Here is a 16,427-nt window from a genome sequence, read left to right on the forward strand (position 1 = left end):
TGTGACTGAATATAGAATAAATTTAGAAGACAAGAATGAAATGTATTTCAGATTTAAAGAAGAATATGTGCAGACTTGTGAAGACTTTATGAGCAAGTTTATGAACAGATTTTGAGGGAAGATGTTACTATATTTATGACCATTCTTGAGGAAGAATATTGTGCATTCTTGTAATCAGATTTGAGAAAATTATTATCCATCAAAGGAGAACAGTATAAAGAACCTGTTGTAGATTTAAGAAGGCAAAGTGATCACGTTTGACATATTTGTGAATGCTTCATAGCAGATTTATGACAGTCATCTAGCAGATCAAAAGAGTTATTTATAACAGATTTATGTGTTGAGGTTGGTGCCTCATTTAGGTGGGGTTGGTGCTCACAAAATCAGATTTGGGAGTTGGTGCTTCAGTGGGTTGATGCTCACAAACATAGGGGTTGGTGCACCTACAAACATTGTAAAAGAAGAATTGTATAGAAGCATTAATTTGTCGTGGTTTTCTCCTATAAGGGTTTCCACATATATATCTTGTGTTCTACTTGTGTTCATATTAGTTAGATCACATATGAATGTTGGTATGCAATGAATATGTTAATAAGATAAGTTATATTCTTATGATCGAAAAGGTTTAAAATGGTAAAATTTGTTGTTATACTGATTCACCCCCCCCCTGCCCCCCCTCTCAGTATAACCGTGTGCTCTTCATGAATAAATGAAAATAATATATCAAGTCAAAATTGAAGAGGAACAACGCTAATGCTTAAATTTTAAAAACAGTAAGTGAAATGTCAAGTTAAAGGTAATGCAAACTCAGACAGAACATCTCTCTGACGAACTAACTCGTCAAGGTCATGAACAATCTTAAATACTGCATCAGGTCGGGCAAGCTTTAGTGCATTCTGAGACATCATCTTCAATTCGTCAGCCTTTGGACCAAACCACTTAGCGACAATATTAGCTATTTCTTTTGGTGATTTGCAAAACCTCCCAGCTCCATTTTCAACAACATAAGGCACATTTCCAGCTTCCTGTGCATTATGTATGGAAATAATGTTGAAAATCAGTAATTAATCATACACTCATTCGCTAATGCACACAACTAAAATTTTTAAAGTTGACATGCTGCAAAAGTCAACTTCTCAATTTAACTTTACAATCCTTAAAAATAGAATCCATATAATTTGAATTATGTAAATAACTCATCGATTAGATGAGTTCATAAGTACAGGGGTTTTTCCTTTTGTAGCATCCAACATTATCTAATTTATCATACTAGACCAACTCCAGCTATACCAGGCAGTTTATTTCTTCCATATGCTTCAATATTTTTAACACGAGAACATATCTAAATTTTTAGAACAATCTCAAATTGCAATTTGTTACTTGTACATCAGAAATAATCAAAAACATTTAGTTTTTAAAAGCTCAGTTTTCATCCATCCTACGACTGTTTGGAAAACATTTCTACCTTAAAAGACAAGATTTTTGGACATAATGAAGAGAAACTATAGAGGCAAGAACAAATAGGTAGTTCCTACTCCATTTGGGGTTTAGATCAATATTTTAATTAGCTTGAGCCATAATGACTTTGGATCATGTTGTTTTTCAAGTCCAAGATACCAGAGGCCGTCAAATTTTTAAAAAGCTTATATCCATTAACAATAGTAAAATAAAAGAGAAGTTTGACAAACTGGAAAAGATAAGAACGCTACAACAATGATGACCCGGGTTCAAATCTCCCCAAGAACTGTTAGGCAAGCTTCAAAGTATTAATCTAGAGAGAGCGGAGTGCATTTAAGTACATGAAATGTCCCCCACAATTTTTTTTCAATTTTTACACACAAAATTACCCATTAGCATTAGCATAATGAAATACTGAGAGAAATACATATTGGCAGTTAGACCAGCCACTTCCACTTTTCAGCAAGATGAAGAAATACTGGAAATAACAACTTCTTAATGGTATAACCAGCCAATTACAAATTCTCAACCACTTATTCAGCGGGAGGACTGAACTAACAAACTATCCACTCAACCACTTATTCAGCAGGAGGACAAGAGTACAATGAAATAGTGATAGGCGGCGAAGCCAGCCTCTTCCACTTATTCAGTGGGTGTTAGGAAACAATTCATAATGAAGATTGTTGTTAGTACTACTAATCAGCATTACAATGCATAACAAGAATTGCAAATCAAGAGATATCACTGTCTAACAGCTGCAAATAATGCTCAATATACTCCACAAGTTTCAAGAGACTCACTACCCAAGAAACAACCCCCAAACTCCAAAACTCTAAGTCTGATGTACTTCACCAGCAGACTGAAAAACACAGACCAGCAACATAAAAACCTACTGAAATGCTCATAACTTAACCAAAACTCAACAAAAAGACTTGAAACTGAATTCAAATCAATTCTAGAGATGAGTGTCCAATCCAAGACCAACAACCAGCTGCAAACTTGATCAAACATTAATGCACACCTTCCAAGACAACTTCAGACATGGTACAGCCTGGGCAGAAGGGCGGTTTGCAATATAAAATCCAAAACTTCGAATTAACCTCTAAAAACTAGCATAAGGGATCACCTAGGCCTAAGAAAAATAAAGAGTGAATACCTAGATGCAACAAAAATTTCCCCTTAGACTTATGATGGAAAAACCACTTCAGCTCTACAATCAACCTGCAATCTGAAAACTCACAAACACCCCAAAACACATTAGAAAACATCAAATGACACTACAACAATGAACTCCATCTGCTCTTCAGTGTAAAGAACAGCCTCACAATCTCAACTAGTTGCTATCTTTCAAGCATGAAGCCAAGAACCAGCTAGGAGGTATGCATTCCTCAAAGCAATCAGTCTAAATTTCGGCAACACTTCGTTGCAAATATTCATCGATGTCAAAATGAGTAGAGCCTTGTATTTATAGAGAAGTCTCTTCAAATTCAAATTCAACTCCCTCCAAATTGACATGAAATGAAATGAAGTCAAATGCCAACTTGGACGCCCAAAGCAATATAATATTTGCCTTTATTTTAAATCATATATTCCTCCAAAATGGACGCCAAAATCAACTATTGCTTAGATGCTTTCAAGGTTATAATCTTTAAATGAAATGTCTCCAAAATGGACACACACCTTATGTCTGGAAAATGATACCTTATCACCAAGTCGTCCCCTTAAGTCATTACTAGGAATACATAAATCACACGCCTAGGGGCCAATGGGGGGAAACATTAAAAGATTAAAAAAGTTTTTTTACCAAGCACTGAACAACTGCCAAAGAGAGTTGGAGGCCAAAAGTACAGGAAACTGCACTGTAAAAAATAACCTATGAACTGGTCCACTGAAAGTCTGAAACCTGCAAAAAATAGCATTGCCAAATATAGTATTTACTATAAATAGCATACTGCTAAAAATAGTAAGTGTTTTCAAAGTGATTTTAACTACATTCTGAGCAACCGTCGCAACTTACTAAAAATAGTAGGTCCACAAAAGTCTTCAGATCCAGTTGCATGTCACACCATTGCGAAAACCCAAAAAAACCCAAAGAAATGAGTTGTCCATGCCCCCACTTACTAGAAATAGTAAGTTTACCAAACTCCACTGCTTGCTATGCATGTACCATCATTGCGAAGATTTCTGAAAACCCAGAAGGAATCTAGAATCAAAACTGTAAAACTCCAACACACAAGCCACCAAAACAGCCAAAGCAACTTCCTAGCAAAAAGAAAACCCTAATTCTGCTCCCGACTAGACTACGGGCCTCTAAAATAGGCTAACGACCATCTGAACTAATCACTGCTAAGAAGGGGACATTACAGTATATTAGGAAAAAATTGAGCATAGAAAGATTGCCAACTCAATGAAATAAGAAGCAAAAGCATTCTTATATAAGATTATTAAAAACTTCACTAAACAAAAGCAAAAGCATCCAATATGGATATAAACAACTCTAGTAAACCAAAAACCCAAAAACAAACTAAAGTCAAAACAACTTTATTAAAGCCCATGCTAAAAGCTAATTGACCATTACAATATAACAATACTTTAATACCCTCCCTTAATGGTCAGTCCACTAACTACACCAAGCTTGTCCGAAAAATTTACAAATTTGTCATGACTCAAACACTTGGCAAGAAAGTTTGCAGTTTGGTCCTTTGTTGAACACAATACTGCAACATAGCAGATCCAACTTCATTATGTTGTCTGATGAAGTGACAATGTAGTTCCACTTGTTTGGTATGCTTGTGGAAGACTACACTCTTGGCAAGTTTGAGCACCCCTTGATTGTCACAAAACAAGGGTGTAGGCTTAGATTGTGACATCTTCATGTCAAAAAGCGTTCTTCTAAGCCAAACTACCACACACATTGCTTTTACTACTCCTTGATATTCTACATCTATCAAGAAAAGAGCTCTTGTGTGCTGCTTCTTGCTAGTCCGTGTGACTACACCCATGCCAAGGCTGAAAACATATATAGAAGAGGAATTTCTATCATCTACAGAACCTACCCAATTTGAATCTATAAACCAGCACAGCCTACAATCTTTGCTTCTTTGCCTATGTTGTTGATCTTCTTTGCAAATATACTATTGTTTATACTACCTCAACCCACAGTTTATTGGGAACATTCTTTCTCCATCATACATCAGGGCATCTCCATGATAGTATGGTTCTACCTCTCAACTACTCCATTATGTTGTGGAGTGTAGGGTGTCATATTCTATCTTCTTAAGCCATCTTTACTTTAAAAATTATTGAATTCTTTGGAACAAAATTCTACTCCATTATCAAATCTGAGTAGTTATGTCACAACCTAACTCTTTTTCTACTAATGCTTTGAACTTTTGGAATTCGTTACACACATTTTATTTTAATTTCAAAAAGCATGCCATATTTTCCTACTAAAATCATCAACAAATAGATGAAAATATCAGGCACTAGTGATAGATGGCGTGTTCATTGGTTCACAAATATCCACATGAACCAAATAGGACTATCTTGGCTCTCCATGCTTGTCCATCATCAAAAGGAGTTGTGTTGCTAAACGTTAGGAAGTCCATCAACCAAATTCTCTTGGGCCAACTAAGAGAGAGATGATAAATTGAGGTGCCCATACTATTGATACCAAAGTGTATTGATGTCAAATGCACTCTTGGCTATCAAAGCATGTTCCCTAGCTTGTCCAATGTCAACCAATCTAAATTATCCATGACCTTCTATACCAAATTCTCTTGGGCCAACTAAGAGAGATATGATAAATTGAGGTGCCCATACTATTGATACCAAAGTGTATTGATGTCAAATGCACTCTTGGCTATCAAAGCATGTTCCCTAGCTTGTCCAATGTCAACCAATCTAAATTATCCATGACCTTCTATACCAAAAGCAATACACTTCTTGGTCTCTTTCTCCATTATACAAAATTTGTGTTTTCTGAAAAAACACTAGATTAGTACTATGTTGCATAGTTTGACTTATCGAGATTAAATTTAGCTGCATTCCTGGTACATAACACAAGAAATACGCTTCTTGGTCTCTTTCTCCATTATACAAAATTTGTGTTTACTGAAAAAAACACTAGATTAGTACTATGTTGCCTAGTCTGACTTATTGAGATTAGATTTAGCTGCATTCCTGGTACATAACACACATTAAGAAATGTAACTTTTTCCCACCAAAAGTTATTTGCACATTCTCTCTATTGACAATTGTGTACTCGTCACCACCATCAAAGATCATTGAATCAAAGCAAACAATGTACTCTATGAGCCAATCTTCCTTGTTGGTAAACTAAGATGACAATCCTAAATCTATTTGCCATGCAAATGATTTGGAGTGATCTGTTAGTTTTGTGACCATGAATGCAAATAAGGAACAATTCCTTCTCCTCCAAATGCTCTACCCCCCTAGTTAGATTTTTGCTTAGACAACTTTTTTATGTGTTGGTGTAATTAATTTATTTTATTTATCTCTGGGATATAATTACATTTTATTTAAGCTTACTTAGGGAATTGCATAGGATTAGTTGGAGCATTTCCACTTAAGGTGGACTTGTCCTTTCCTAGGATGTATTGTTACTTGTGTTGGGTGGTTGAGTTTTAACTATCTCTTACCTACCCTTGCATCTCATTGGGCCACATGTCATTATTGTGTCCTCTCATTCCCTTTTGCCTTGCCTTTATAAGCAGGCTTATTTACATTGTATGTTGATCCAACTATTTGCATCTTGATAAGCATACAATTTGTTCTTGTCACATTATTTCTCTCTTATTCTTGTGCTTTCCATTGCCTCTAGATCTGGGGTGGCTACCTTCATAGCCAATTCTTGCATGGTATCAAAGCTTTTAGAGTGCCATTGGTTTGCCATTTGAGAAAATCTTGGTGCAATTTGGGGTTTTGTATTTTGTGGCTTTCTATTGTAGGTCAATATTGGAGCTTGTTGAGTCAGATCTAAGGTCACCATTGGATTCAAGAGGTTTGAAAAAGTCAAAATCGTCTTTTGTTCCATCCAAATCCAACACCATAGGCCGAGTCCATAGTCATTTGAAGGTGGAGGGTGGTTGCCAAACCCAGAAGCGATCTACAATTTTGAAGCACTTTGGGTCAAATCCAACATCCCCATTGCACTCAAAAGGCTCAAGAACACCAAGATCACCTATTCATTCACCCAAATCGGGCACCCTCACGCCGAACTGAAAAATTCCCCTCCCTGGTTGCCATATGGACTTGCAAGTATAGATCTAATTGTTTTAAAAAATATTTATTTTCTGTTTTTTTTATTTTTCAAAAATTATTAAAAAAAACAAATTTAAATGGAGGGGTGTTATTTTTTTGGTTTGTTTAAAAAAAATTGGGCAATTTCGTAGGGTGGTACCCTACGGGTAACATAGACCCTATGCCCGCAATGTTCTTGCGAGTACCACAAGGTACCTGTGAATGCCACAAGCCTTGCAGCCTACAAAGGACCCACTTGTGGTAGCAAGTACCACCTGTCACAAATGTGACAGACAAGGTCCTACATTTTTTTTAGGTTTTTTTTTTTAACTTTTTTTATGTTTTTAAATAATTTTTTTAAATTAAAAACCTTATAATATTTTTTTATTAAGTTTTTTTTTTTAATTAAACTTAAATAAAAAAGATTTTTAATAAATTTTTTAATTTTCTAAAAATTCAAAAAAAAAAGTTTTTTACTTTATTGTTTTTCATAAAGTTTTTTAATGTCAAAATTAAAATAGTGTGGTTTTTTTTCTTTATTCCTAATAAAGTTTTTTTTTTCAAAAATCAATTTTTTCTTTATTAATTTTTAATAAAGTTTTTTATAGGTTTTAATAAATGTTTTTATTAACTTTTAATTAAGTTTTTCAAAAACAAAATGTCGTTAAACAAGCAAATTTGGGAAAATGTTTTTTTGTCCACCTATCGTACCTGTCTTGCAGCGTCCTCCAACCGGTAGCCAAGTGGGTCAGTTGCTCCTACATTTTTCTTGGCGACATACCAATCAGGGGCATCTTCATCTGCAGTCTTCTACAAGGCATCTTTTTGGTGGCATCATTTTCATGTTTTCAGATTTGCACCATGTCATGTTTTATTCTCTTGCATGAGCTATGTTGTACATGCACTAATATAAAGTGTCATACCTCTTAGTACATTGTCTTTTGATGACATATTTGATGTAATCCTCTTGTATTCAATAGATTAAGAAACTATCTTGTGAGACTTGGTACATGTCATGTCTCCAAATGAAAATGTATGTAATTTGAGTATCCATCCGATGCTCATACAGGTTGTCTCCATGCTTGATCTTTATCATGTTGCAATGAGTGATTCATTAGTCATTCGTCATCAACAATAGTACCTGGTTTTGTCACACTTTGACATTCTTGGTGCAACATTGGCTCTATTTCTTCCTAGTGAGGAATGTTGCTAAACATCATTGGACCATCTTTGCAGGAGATTCTACATTGAGGGGGAGCTTTGTGGTCTCTCTTCTTCTCTCTTATGGGGGGACTTTTTCCTCGCATGAGGTTTTGTTCTTCTCATTGAGAGCATTGTGTGTTTTCATCTCTCTTTTGAGGGGGAGTTTTTTTCGATTGGGTTTTTCTCTCTTTCTCCGTTTGTGAGAGATTGCATTGCATTTATATATGGGTACCTAACATGGCCTTGTAGTCAGGACCCATCTTGCATTGTTAACTTGAGTCTACATTCCCCTAAGTTGCACTTAAGGGGGGGTGTTGGTGATATTAATTCATTTTATTTATCTCTAGGATATAATTAAACTTTACTTAAGCTTACTTAGAGAATTGCATAGGATTAGTTGAATCATTTCCACTATAGGTGGACTTGTCCTTTCCTAGGATGAATTGTTACTTGTGTCGAGTGGTTGAGTTCTAACTAACCTCATTGGGCCACATCATTATTGTATGCTCTCATTCTCTTTTGTCTTTCCTTTAAAAGCAGGCTTATGTACATTGTATGTTGATCCAACTATTTGCATCTTGATGAGAATAAAATTTATTCTTGTCACGTATTATTTCTCTCTTATTATTGTGCTTTCCATTGCCTCTAGATCTTGGGTGGCTAATTCTTACATTCTACAATGCTTCTTCATATGATCCATCTTACCACAATAATGAATTGTGATGTTCTTTAGAATTTTTAATACACCATCATTGTTGTCTTGCCCTTTCTTTTCAAACCATTTTTCTATCCTTGTCTTTGGCTAAAAATTCCTACCTATTCCACACCCTCTATTTCGCTACTACTACCAAACTATCTTCTATTTGTCCTATTGTAGGAGCTTATTGCATAGCTCTTCAAACATCAAGTCAACATACTTCAAGGTGATATTGCATGTCTCTAATAAAATGTTCATATACATGTGGTAAACTTTTCAGCTCAATTACTACAATGTCCTCTTTTTCCATCTTCTGACTAATGGCTAACAACTAATCTCGAATGACCTTGATCTTGAGTAAATGCTCTTGCAAGGACAGTTTCTCATCCATCATGATCAAAAATAGCATATTCTTTAAGAAGAAAGCTCTACCCTTATATATGTGCTTTGCTTCTATATGCTGCTGTGTAATATTTATTTGCATCAACGTTTGGGATCACACTCCATGATCCATCATCAGGATAAGAGAGCTGTTGTAGAAAGAAAGTCATATGCAACTCTCGTAGATGTTTTCAAATTTCAGCTTAAGTCATACTTATCTGGACATTAGGAAGCATTTCATCTAAAACAAATAATTTAATAAACATTACTACTTTTCTATCACATTTATCAAACTTGTCCTAGTCTTCACTCATAGTCACTAGTCAAGTGTATTTATTGAGAATGACTTTTTCAAACCATTTGTACTAAAAAATTGTCAACATAAGGTACTTCCACATATTGTAATTATTGCTAGAAAACCTCTAGTTACTTGCCAACATGATGTTGGGTAGAAAAGCCATTTTTCCTCGAAGAAACAACACCTTCCTATTGCAAAAAATTATCAAACCCTTAATAACAACATGTCTTCCATAAAATTTTCCCTACCACTGGACAGAACCTTTCACAAAATACTTTCCAAATCCTAGCTTGTAGAATAGAGAAAATCCCCATGCCCTAACTGCTGAAAACAAAAAAAAATAGTTAAAAATGACTTTAAAAAATTGTGGAAAACACCACAACAAAAGGGTTTAAACCCTAACCACTAGACTTTCAAACCACTCAGAAAACACTGTCATCTACCGTCAAATTATAACCCTACCCACCAGAACAATTAAAAATGGCTTCCAAACCCTCAAATAAAAAAATCTGCGACAATTTCATGGAAAATTGGTGTGAATTGCAAAGAATAAAAGGTGCATGATCTGCATGTGAAAATGAACAACAATTTTACTCATAAACCCTTGCAATTTTACCAAAAAAAGTCCCACAATTTTTAAAAAAAGAGGCGCAACTTTCACCACGAACATGCAATTTCTTTTAATAAACCCATGCAATTTGACGAGGAAGAATCCACAATTTCAAATAAAAACCAATCCACAATTTTAAAAGCAAAGCCTCATGATTTTTCACCTACAAATGCCATGATTCCTTAATGCAACTCTGCATGGATCCATATGAATGGCACTTTTTGGCTCTTCCTATGCTACAACTGATCCCTTGATCCATCACTGCCAACAATAGTCCCTAGGTCATCACGCTTTTATCAGTATCGAAGCTCTACCTAAGCTTTGATACCATACTACAAAAAATGAGCACAAAAAGATTACCAAGATATTCATTCAATTTGATGAAATAAGGAGCAAACGCATCCTTACATAAGCTTACAAAAGACTTAACCAACGAGGATAAAAATGACTAATCTAACAAAGCAAAAAGAAAAAATCAAACTAAAGTCAGAACAACTTTATTAAAGCCTAAGCTAAAAGCTAATTTATCATTACAATAGAATAATATTTTAGTAGTGTGCCCAAGTAGTGACTCCCTTTTCTACCCCAATGTCCGAAGATCCCTTCTACACTCATTTACCCATCAAAAAGAAGAAAATCTACAAGACAACAGTTGCAAATGGTAACCTGGTTGACACAAATCACTTTGGTTCATATTCTATGCTTCACACTCACCAAATAATTGTCATACATATGGGAGGTTTGATAGATAATTATGTATGTAGGTTTTTTTGAATGCATTGTATACAAAAGAACAAAGGATTTAGATGAAATCAGCATTAATGAGAACTAAAATAACCAGCTTGCACCCTCACAAGCAAAGAATTTAAATCCTTCCAAAACCAAACAAGCTTGGCTTGCACAATAAGAGGCAAATCAAGATAGCCGGGAGAGCTCTTGGTATGAGAAAGCTTCATAGTGTTAATCTGGATGACAGATAGCTGTATCCTTAAACTAAAGCATGTCACATAAGCATAAGTGAAGGTCTAAGGCTAAGATGCAAACTTTTTATGATATTGAGATCAAGTTTCTGACTCAATCACTTATAGCAGTCATTAGGTAAAGCCTGAATGGCCTGATATTAATGGGATATATGCATTAAAGTGGAGGTAACATGTTGAAATCGAGGGGGAGGGTTGTACACCTTGTTGAACAATATATAAGGAAAATGAAAGAGTGGTTTCATACACAAACTTGGCATTGCAAGGCAATGACCTTAAATATTTCCTTTACATTTATGCGCTTGAGTAAGTGTCAAAATAAATCCAAATCTATGATGTCGAGGTAACTCATCTAGTTGATCACAAGCATTGGATTAGTTGGATGTCAGACCAAACAGAAATAATTCTACGCATTTTAAGACAAGCATGCATATGTTCTTTTTCATGGCAAGAAGTATTAATTGAATAGATCAAAAATGAGAAACTGTGTTGATAATACCTGGCCAGCAATGTAATCATTGAGGATAATAGGAAGACCTCTGATCATAGCTTCTGCAATTGTCCCCGGACCTGCCTACAAAAATTAAGAACGCAAATTAAATAGAAACATGAGATAACAAGATAATTAGGAAACAAATGGTTTCAAAAGATTTGTATGCTAGCCAGGACTTGTCACCATTATTTTCAGTATTTTTAATAAAGTATTAAAAATCTCCGTAGGAATCACCATTTCAATGAAACAAGCTTTTATAATAATATCCAAATTTATCGTTTTTGCATCTAACCAAACAAAAATGTTATGTTGTTTTTTATTCCCTTCACTCCATTAACATTATTAGTTTTTGAAGATATGGAATCAGCTGAAGATGGATTAGAGGAAGCTGATTGATGGGGAGTAAAATATTAAATATTGTAACCACATTAGCATAAAGGCATCAATAATTTGAGGTCTGATTGTTAAGAGTAACAGTTATTACTATCTTGAATTGCAGAATGTAGTGTAACGCAGTGAAGACAAACAGATGAGCGGCATTAAAGTTTAAACACAATACACATATAAACAAAACTGAAAGTGGATAAAAAAATTTACCTTTTTTATCATGGATTGACCAAGGCATGACCTTACAATTACTTATCTTACAAATTATTTATTATTGGGAATAGTCCAACAGCATTTTTTTAACTAGATGTTCTTGCCATTTAAAACAATTAACAAAATTAAAAACATTATTTCCTTCCTTGGAAATGAGTTTTCACATTACTATAAAAAGTTAATGAGAATATATTTCAACCACTATTTAGGTTGACATTGCAAAGCCTACTATAACACCCACATTTGATTGTATCAATTGCATCCCAGAGTCTCTTGGTGTCATCATTGAAAAGGACCAGTGTGAATTGTGACTTGTATTTATGCACGAGGTCCATATCCACTGATATATCTTTTAAGAGAACACCACATTCATATCGTGCTCCAAACCCATTTCCTTCCCCATTAACTCATGGCATTGACCAAAGCAATTAATCCAAGGTTTCATTGCACACTTTGAGAGGGTCTGTGGTGTGGCTTACCACCACACTGGTTTCTTCATTTTGGGTCCAGATGATTGTCTAAGTCCATATTTTAAAGACTCAGTGACTGAATGAATCGCAAGCTAAAAGGGCAGGGTAAGTTACATACCAAAACCAAGCGAGTCTAAAGGAAAAACTCAGCTGCTAAAGAAAAATAATAGCAGCACCTATAAACTGTTAAACTTCTTTTTCTAAACTGTTATGATTTGAGCTTCTATTCTATATATATATTCTTCTATTTAGAATGAATTCATTAATAAATGCAGTTTGCTATATTATTCTCATTATTAATGCTTATAACATGTGAATATAAAAGATAAACATAATTCTACTCATATTATGTGTCATAGAATGGCCTCTCATCTTTAATTATTAACTTTATGAAATTGCAATAATCTATTGTTCCAATTATAAAATAGATTCAGCATACCAGGCTGTGGTCTGATGGTAGATTCCAATTTAAAGTTGATCGATGCTTGAGAGACAGTTCTTATTAACTGCTCTTTTATCTTATCTGATCGATGCCTTCTGGAATGCATTGCAGGGGTCTTAAATATCCTCCTTGATCGCTTGGAAGGACATGTCTTTATCGGTGGTTGAAACCTTTGGCAAAGGGAGCGTCCTTTGCTGTTTTCCCATTTGGGATCACTGCCCTTTCAACCTGTTGTCTTTTTCTAATCAGATCGTACCATTGAATAACGTATTTGTATTTGTTATACTTGACTTTGCAAATAATTAATATAATTTAATATTACTTAGTTGATCGTCTATAATACAATAAATGCAAAATAGGATAACAATATCATTAATTCGATTAAGTAATAATATTCCCGTAGGGATATTACAATATCACTCAAATTATCCCCACACATGGAATTAGAATTTGCCTTTTGTCCAACACAACTACAATCAAGCTCTTCACAACATTGGCTCCCATTAAAGTAGCACTATATGTTGGGTTGGGTGAGGCATCACTGCATGTGGAAAAGGAATTGGATAAAGATACCAAATTTGTCAAGAGGATTCAACACATTCAACAACAAATTCATGAAATCTTGCAATGAAAATGAAAGTACAAGCAACGACGTGATCTACATAATGTCCCTCATCACTTCTAGGTGACAAACATGGTATTGTTGCACCTTTAGAAAAACAGGCTTCAAGACGCAAACATAAAACTCAAACCTTAGTGGTATGGCCTATACACCATTTACCAATAGGTAAATGATGATACATTTGAATTCAACTTGCCATTCCTATTTTGAGTTGTCTTGATACCATACGAAACTCATCTTTCATATTGCTATTGGTTGATTTGCTATCATTAATTAGGTCATCCTTGTTGAGATAATCAATGTTAACTACATTTTTCCCCTAACAAGTTGTAGAGTCATCCAGCAATGGTCTATTTTTTCAATTAACATGCTTGTAGATTATAGTCGGCCAAGTGTGCCGAGTTTGTTTATAAATATATATTAGTTAGTCATAGGTATAAAGTGTGTAGAAGTTAGTCGGCTATTTGGTCAATAATCTATTTATGCAATTGTGTTTATTGTCCCTGACGAGTAGTTGTTACTTGACAGTTCCTGATGATTGGTAATCTCAACCAACCACAGACTACTATTTATGTACTCATTTTGTGTGTTGGGAACCTGTATCATTGTCATGTACACATTGCATATTGGAAAAAATGTTGGGAACCTGTATCATTGTCATGTACACATTGCATATTGGAAAAAATGCTCTATCTTTCTGAAGTTATATTAGTACTTAGTAATTCTATGTTCTGATATTCTATATTTTATACATTACATTTCTGTTTCCTTTGTATGTTAAGTAGCATAATCTTACCCGAGTAAACATTTGGTGTCATTGCCAATACGAATTTGGAAAATATAATTCATAGATAAGCAACATGGCAACATACAATATGACGATGTAATGGGCTGACCGATAGAAGAACCCAAAGTAACTAAAACTGAAGCGTAAGAGTACACAACAAAAGACAAATTGACGCAACACTTGGTGTACTTGTGGGGAGTATCCGTCAACTCGTACATTCGAAGGGAGGCTCTACAGTGAGAGGTTCTTGAGAGCGCCACCCGAGATAACCTAACAGTAAATGACGAGGTTGAACATCATCCAACCTTGGTCTATTTTTTTCAATTAACATGCTTGTACATTATAGTCGGCCGAGTGTGCCAAGTTTGTACCAAGTAGAAGTTAGTCGACTATTTGGTCAATAATCTATTTATGTAATTGTGTTTATTGTCATTGACAGTTCCTGGCAGTTGGTAATCTTAACCAATTGCGGACTACTATTTATGTACTCATTTTGTGTCGCGGACCTGTATCATTGTCATGTACACATTGCATATTGGAAAAAATGCTCTATCATTCTAAAGCTATATTAGTACTTAGTAATTCTATGTTTTGTACGTTACATTTTTTCTTACTTTGTATGTTAAGTAGCATAATCTTACCCAAGTAAACATTTGGCGCCATTGCCAATACAAACCTAGAAAATACAATTCATAGATAAGCAACAAGTCAACATGCAATATGGCAATGTAATGGGTTGACCAATAGAAGAACCCGAAGTAACTAAAACTGAAGAGGAAGAGTACACAACAGAAGACGAATTGACACAACACTTGGTGTACTTGTGGTAAGTATCTGTCAATTCGTACATTCAAAGGGGGGCTCTCCAGTGAGAGGTCCATGAGAGCGCCATCCGAGATAACGTAACAGTAAACGACAAGGTTGACCATGTTCTCCGAAGACTAGCAAGGTTGTTGGCACATAATTTTATTGTCCTTTGAGACCTTCGAAAAGAAAGGTACCCAGAGCAACGTCGGCAGCAAATACAACAATTCGAGCAAAGGACCCGGAGGGAGAAAGAAGAACATGATACAAGTAGACATTGTACCTTCGGCAATTAATGCCCCTACGGCCAAACAAAGTGGAACAAGTACTGCAAGCGGTCAAGATGAGGGAGAGGGATCACTGAGAAGATTTCTCCAGCTTAGAGAGCAAAGTGAACGATAATGACAGTTGCAAAGAATCATTGAGGAATCGGAAAGTCTAGCAAGAAGTAAAAGTAGAAGTGTCAACAAAAGTCGTAGTCGAGAGAGAGACAAAAACCATCCAACGAGGAAGGCACAACAAATTATACGAGGAATGAGTGGGAAGAGATTTCTAGACACCTACCATTCCCCAACAAAGCAAATGAAAACCTTACTGACCAAGCAGGCAACCCATTCGTACAATCAGTATTGGATGAAGAAGAAAACTTTGGAACTGAGTCTACAAAGAGTAATCAGCCTATACAATCTGTACGGGATGAAGAGAACGAAGGAGAGAACCTTGCGAATGAGATTGCCTAGATACTTGAGAACAACCTACACCGCATTGAAAATCTATCCATATCGTAGACCCCAATGAGAAGAGAGTACAGAAACAAGGTGACCAAGGTGCAATGGACGATGAGGGTGGACATATAGAGGACTCATACATGGTTGTGAGTGCAGGTGAAGCATTGGAACATTGAGAGCAAATATGTCCAACCAGGTCCAAACCACAGGGTACATACCAACTGAGAAAGATGGTGACTCCACCAACGAGTCCAAATATTGACAAGCAGAAACTCTCTAAGTACACGCAATGGATCATAGGACCCCGTAAGGCACTATAAGACATGCGAAACCATCCCATTAGCAAGAAGCCAATTAGACAAAGATTATAGGCTAAGAGCATTTCCCACAACACTACGAGGAATAGCCATTGATTGGTTCTTAGAACTAGAGGATGCACACGCAAAATCTTTGGAAGCATTGAAGAAGGCATTCAAATTTAAGTTTAAACTCCTAAGAGATGATAATGAAATTGTTGCTGAAATCTATAATACCAAACAGGGGAAGCACAAAAACATACGAGCTTGCAATCATAGGCTCAAGGAGTTGTTGG

The 16,427-nt window shown here is 35.4% G+C and overlaps 1 protein-coding gene across 5 annotated transcripts in view; it reads right to left on the bottom strand.

Moving 5' to 3' along the window:
- Positions 1 to 586: 586 nt before the first annotated feature.
- The window catches only part of LOC131070658 (probable monogalactosyldiacylglycerol synthase, chloroplastic), a 68,812-nt gene continuing 52,971 nt past the window's right edge, over positions 587 to 16,427 (bottom strand). For 4 of the 5 annotated variants that reach the window (XM_058006243.2, XM_058006242.2, XM_058006241.2 and 1 more), the window contains 2 exons: positions 11,389 to 11,463; positions 587 to 1,025 (listed from right to left, as the gene is read on the bottom strand). In XM_058006243.2, coding sequence (XP_057862226.2) covers positions 786 to 1,025; positions 11,389 to 11,463 — 315 coding nt within the window. In that variant the 3' untranslated portion in view covers positions 587 to 785. Of the gene's footprint in view, positions 1,026 to 11,388; positions 11,464 to 16,427 lie in introns of those variants that run through there. The other variant, XR_009112369.2, reaches the window with a different exon arrangement.

This window comes from Cryptomeria japonica, chromosome 5, assembly GCF_030272615.1.
Source record: "Cryptomeria japonica chromosome 5, Sugi_1.0, whole genome shotgun sequence".
NCBI lineage: Eukaryota > Viridiplantae > Streptophyta > Pinopsida > Cupressales > Cupressaceae > Cryptomeria > Cryptomeria japonica.